A 6625-nucleotide genomic window follows, 5' to 3' on the forward strand; every position below is an offset into this window, starting at 1 on the left:
TAAGACTTTCAAGTATTTTTTCTGTAGTATAGTTATTAAGCTTGAAAGGTGACAAATAGAATAACATGGGAGAGAAATAAGAACGAGGGATCGAGTTTTTAAATAGGTTATCGACTTAGGCCCAAGTTAATGGCTTTAGCAAATATTTTCAAACTTTAGTAAAGCCCAATTCTAAACCTCAACACGTGACTTACACATCTATAATCTATTATGCCGCAATATTTTATCTTGAATTCGCTGTAATAAAAATCGTTGAAGACATTTTTTATTATTAATGAGGACGCTAATTTATATTTTTAAATATATCATCAATATTTTAAAAAATATTATTACTGTTGGTGTCCCAATTAAAATTAGAGGATGTAAACAGAAGCGTTTTAAATAAAATCAAAAGATTAAATTAATTTATCCGTAAAAGACTTTCTTTTGCGTTCTAAATTATTGTTATTTTCTTAAAAAATTCAACGCCAAGTAATTTCGTTTCAACTTTTGTGTTAAAAAAATAAGTTTATTGTAGTGATCCATAACAAATAGTACTTTTATGGATGCATGTCTTTTGAATTCTAACTATATTTGGCTTTAATATATGTGTATACTTGATTAATTGACTTATTTATACATAACTTATTTATACATAAGAGCATCCATAATGAGGCAGAGGATGTGACGGACGATGCATTCTCCGCCCCTTAGTCCGCCATTGTAAGGGTTCGAACTAAGCACACATTATCCTCCGCGGATGATAGATCGTCTGCGGACTATGACACGAGGATGCATTCTACTGCCCATCCACCGCCCCATTGGGGGGTACGGAGGATAGGCCGGACGATGCACACATTTTTTTTTATATATTTTCTTCTATATATATCACCATTTTTTTTTACTTCATTTCACATCTTTCATTCCACTCTCTTCCCCATCTCAATTTCTCTCTAAATTCAATAATGAATTCTGAAAATTTTCATATTTGCAAGCACAAAATATAAAAAATAAAAAATAAATACTAACAATAGGATATGCCTTTAATACTAAAATTAGGATTACTGAATTTGCAAACATAAAAAATATATTTTTATTCTTGCTAACTAAATGATATACTGTAATTTGAACCATCAATGAAATGAAGTTGCTTTTTTCAATTTTTGTAGTATTTAAATATTCAAATAATAAATAAAATGCTTAGGGCGGACTATATGGTTGTCTATAGTCCGTTCCTTTGTAGATGAAAGGGGCGGAGGATAGAATGCTGATGTGGCTGAACATAGGGCAGGGCTTAGAGCGTTGCTTCCTCCGTCCCATTGTGAATGCCCTAACGCAATATCTTAGTTCCATACTTCCATATTTCAAGATGCACAATCCGCATACAATAACAGTGCAATTTCAAATAAAAACTCATACTCTTCATTAATCCATATGTCAATAAATATTACTCCCTCCGTCCCATTAAAGATGACTCACTTTCCTTTTTTGTTTGTCCCAATCAAGATGACCCATTGCTTAAAATGGAAATCCTTTTATCTCTACTTTATTCTCTCTCTCTTACTTTACTCTCTCCACTTAACACACAAAATAAAGTTGCATAAAATCTCGTGCCGTCCAAGGAATGGGTCATCTTCCTTGGGACGGAGGGAGTACTCCGTATATAGTTTCTGAATTTCATCATGATAATATCAATTTAAATTTATCATTCTTGCATATCGGCGCATTGAGGAGTATGAATGACTGATAAGTACAACACGCCACACGGCCCACACCCAAATCAATTTCAACAAAAGCAAAAACCAGTACTATTCCAAAATTCAGGCATATGGCAGCGAAAAAGATACCGGAAATTTGGCCGGGGGGGGGGGGGGGGACGGAGTAAAAATTAAAGCCATTTAAATTTTTTAAAAGAAGAAATAAATTTTCAAAAATCTCGAAATAAGATGTCACATATTATTAGGGGTGGCAAAATGGGTAGCGGGTAATGGGTAATTCCCATCTCGACCCGCTACCCGTCGGCTATCGGGTACTCGATACCCGACGATAACGGAAAAATTGGGCGGGATCGGGTAGTGTGTTTTAGAGTTTTGCGGGTAGCGGGTATACCCACTACCCGTACGGGTATACCCGTTAGTCCCGTTAATACCCGTTATTATTAATATTAGAGCCATATATCATTTTTAATACTCCCTCCATTCCATATTAATAGAGGCGTTTCAAATAGTTAAATTTAGGGCTGGCAATTTTTGACACGACACGATAACACGACACGAACCGGCACGAAATTAATGGGTTTGGGTCAGAGCTTATCGTGTTCGTGTCCTTATCGGGTCGACCCATTAAGGACACGAAAATTTCGTGTCGTGTTCGTGTCGGGTTCGTGTTATCCGTTAACAATGCGTGTTCGTGTCGTGTTCGTGTTATCCGTTAACACATAATATTTTAATATTATTATTCTTATTAACACATAATATTTTAATATTATTATTCTTATTATTTTCATTTTTCAATACTTATTTTCGTGTCATTAATGGGTTCGTGTCGTGTTCGTGTCGTGTTGACCCGAAACGGTTCGTGTCGTTAATGGGTTCATGTCGTGTTCGTGTCTGAGGGTAGCGGGTCGTGTTCGTATTCGTGTTTGAGGTTTTCTTAACGGGTCGTGTTCGTGTTTGTTGTTATCGTGTTCGTGTTGTTATCGTGTCGACACGATAACGACCTAACACGCACGATTTGCCACCCCTAGTTAAATTAGAGAAAAAAATAAATAGTTAAATAATAATAGTCATATACACATTCATTTTGAAAAATTAAAAATAAATAGTTAGAATGGAGAAAAAATAAAGTAAGAGAGATAATAATGTAGAGAAGAGTATTTATATTATTATTTTTCCAAAATGAGTGAAGAAAATGAAATGTTTCTAAGAGTTCTTTTGAAACATTTTTATATTCCGACGAACATACAATTGAAAACTTATCGTAACTAGCTATAGAGTCCCCTTACTTTTATTCTTAATCTATTCAAAGTTTACCATCAATATTAATTAAGTAAATTAGGGAACATTGACGATTATTATGGTTTTCAAATTTTTTATTCGAATTTCGGGTCGGGTACGGGTACCCGCAATGCCGGGTACGGGATACCCGACACGGGTATCGGATAATCCCGGTATCTCACGGGGCGGGTATTGGGACAACCAATTTAGCTAAAATCGGGTACGGGTACCCGACTTGTCGGGTGCGGATACCCGCGGGTAACCCGTTTCGCCACCCCTACATATTATCAATAATCCTTTGTTTCTTGTTAGGATTAGCAATTTTACATCCTAATAAAACTGTCATGACTCATCGCCGCTATTCCGGAGAAATCGGGCCATCCGGCCCACTATTACTCACATGACAATCAATGTAAAGCTGCCTATCCGGGCCGGTCGATCTCCGGAGCCCGCAATTTCTTGTCCTTCACGAAACGGCTCCACCCCTTGGTCAGCACGTAGCTCTTCCAATACGAATACCGGAATCTCCAAACCTTACCGCCGGAATCCTCCACGTGCAATAAAACTCCTTCTCGAATAGATGCTCGCACCGCGAGGGGCTTCCATGGACTCTGGGCGAGCTCGTCGCGGTAGGTGTGCTTCCTCGACGATCTCGTCCTTGGAGTGGGAATTGAGGAACGCGATCTCGTCCTCCGAGAGGGGATTGAGGTTGGGGGTGGGCGGCCACCTCCTCGTCTTTGAAGGTGCCAAGCCACACGCGCTTGTGTTTGTCCCCACCGGGCGTTGGGCTGCGACACCACACCCCGGTGGAGTGATCGATTTGGATTCACTGGTCGTGCTTTGGTCTATGCTGCTTCCGTCCATTTTTTTAGTTTAGTTTTCTTGAAAGGAGAATAGGGGAAAAGTGTGGATTATGAAATGACATGGGAAAAATATGAGATATGAGACTTGTATATATTGGATTAGCCCAAGGTTTTAATTCTATGAAAATAACATGGAATATTTACAGTTTCATTCTTCAAAAGGATTATTTTTAAATTATGATGGCATGACAATACACGTGAATAAAGTTGCACGACAAAAAAATAAAAAACACGGGAGTACCAACGGCAATATGCGTCGATAACAGCTTTACAAAATGACAGCAGTAAGACCGCGGCCGATCGAACCAATTTGTCAACAGTTTTACTTCGAATTACCAAATTATCATGAATTTAACACGAACTATCAAAATTTCCATTAAAACAATTTTTATTAAAATATAATTTAAAAAACAGAAAATATGCAAGGTTAACTGGCAATATCTAATTGCAAAATTCAAAATAGCTCTGAGCATATGATGATACCCCAAATTCTATCTCATTTTGAGTTTTTGTACAAGATATATCTATACTTTTATTTACACTAAATTAAATTCAAATTAAATTTTTAAAATTTGATTTTATAACATTAAGTTAAGGTTAATTATCAAAACAGAAAAGAGTGAGAAAGATACATGCATAAACATACAAAAAGAAAAAACGTGCAGAAAAGAACTCAGACGACAATGGAACGGAGGCGAAGAAGATTGTATTTAACCTAATTAATCCTATTAATATAAGATTGAGTTATTGAATTAGCCTAATTTAATTAGTGGACTTTTATAAATTAGCCCACATTCTATATAAACATGATTTAATCAGTTTACCTCAAATAGATTATAATTCTACATCAACGTGTTTTGCGTCTTTCCAAATTTAATTAGTTTAGTTGAATTCTGTATTAATGTGTTTTGTGTCTTTCCAAAATTAATTAGTTTAGTTTGGTTCCATGAAATTAGTCTAGATTATAATTCTATATTGAGACGTTTTGTGTTTTGCGACTAATAAAATGAATTATACTCCTTGTTATTGTAGTTCACTACTATTATTTATGGGAACAATTTACAAATTTTAAGTTTTGAATTTTAGCTATTTTATGCCTACGTTTTATATTAATATATTTTGATTTATCATTTTCTCATTGCTAGCTAGTTGAGTTAATATTATGACTGAACTAATTTTAATAAAAAAATTCATTAATATGAGAAAAGTTAATTAGATTTTGAACTCCGTTAAATAAATATCCAACAAAAGAATCTCTTAAATTACAATGTATTAGTATAACGACTTAATTAAACAAAATTTGTAAAATGACCTAATGTAACAAAATGCATTAGTACGAAGACCCAAAAATTTGTAAAAGAAATTCTAAATTTGTTTTCCCTTTATTTCACATTCCATCTAATAGACCATTATTTTACTTTATTTTTACATTTCTCACCATCGGCTTAAGACGTACGTCAGATGTTGAAGGCTGGTGTTAATTAGTGCATTATTAATAGTATCGTTTAGTTCATATATATGAGCTTAGTGGTATAATATATGAATAAGATGGAGTATTATATAAGTGTTATGAATTGTGAACATGGTTCTAAAACGGGATGTGGACCAATTAATTTGTAGAATCGACGAAAAAAAGGACTATTTTTTTAAAAATGCACGAAGCTTTACAAATATCTCGTCCATAATTTTATGATTGCCATGATAAAATTATTAATTAAAAATTCTATAAAACAATATACGGAGTATTTTATCCATTCCATTATTTTTTTGATTGTCCTATTAAAGTTCGATCATTTTTTTTGGCAAAATATAACTCATTTATCTTTTTTAGTTTATTCTTTCACAATGCTCCTACTTGATTCTCTTTCATGTTTTATTGTCAATACACTCCACTTAACTTTTTAAATATTCATTTCCTTAATTTTTGTGCCTAAAATAAATGCATCACTATTAATAGGATAGACGGAGTAACTTTTAGTTAACAAGATGTCTCATTTGAAATTTATGGAAGAGAAAATTTTATTATCATAGCTAATTAATGTAGTGTAAAAGTAGAAAAAAAATGAGAAATAAAAAATACTCCTACTCAAATACAAGTAGATGAGTTCAAATAAAAACACTTCTCAGTTGGAGTTAAATTCTTAGTGGTACAAACACACATGGACACATTAACCAATCGTGCACAATAAAAGAAGGAACTTATTACTAGAATGCTTAAACATTAGACATGATCCATGAATCGTTGTCGTATAGCAACTTCTGAAATCGTTCCATATGTGGTTGGTGCAGCGTGATTGCAAGAAACACGATCCCTTCATTTTCCTTATCAGAAAATAGAAAACTCTTGCCTTCTGAGAGAGCTCCGCCGGGACAGATAAAAACAGGCTTCCCCAACCCGAATTCCGACTTGTGAACCGGCAGCCTAACCCAGCTCGTTATCCCGAAATTGGGGCATTTCACATGGTTCTGTGTACGAACAATGCCTTCTCTATTCTGCAAATGCAACTCCAAGTAATCCAGAGCAGACCTTAAGTATTCGTCGTCCATTCGAGCGATTGCCTCGTGCACTTTCTCCACCGCGAATCTCAACGGCTTCAATACAAGATCCCCAATCAGAGCAAATGCGCCCGTGTAGAATATCCCGTTCCCGAAGTATCCAAGCGGGAGAGGGGGCCGTAGCCTCTGCCGCACGTCCACCGGCAACTGCAGCTTCGTCTGCTGATCTGGCGGCAGGCTGCGGGCAATGCTCACGCAGCGCCACACGTGGCCTGCCACCACCTCGTACAT

The 6625-nt window shown here is 35.6% G+C and overlaps 1 protein-coding gene across 1 annotated transcript; it reads right to left on the bottom strand.

The window, feature by feature from the left end:
* Positions 1-6052: 6052 nt before the first annotated feature.
* LOC125194717 (shikimate O-hydroxycinnamoyltransferase-like) lies at positions 6053-6625 on the bottom strand. The gene has a single exon (XM_048092952.1). The coding sequence runs from the start codon at positions 6623-6625 to the stop codon at positions 6053-6055; it is 573 nt and encodes a 190-aa protein (XP_047948909.1).

Source organism: Salvia hispanica, chromosome 6 (assembly GCF_023119035.1).
Source record: "Salvia hispanica cultivar TCC Black 2014 chromosome 6, UniMelb_Shisp_WGS_1.0, whole genome shotgun sequence".
NCBI lineage: Eukaryota > Viridiplantae > Streptophyta > Magnoliopsida > Lamiales > Lamiaceae > Salvia > Salvia hispanica.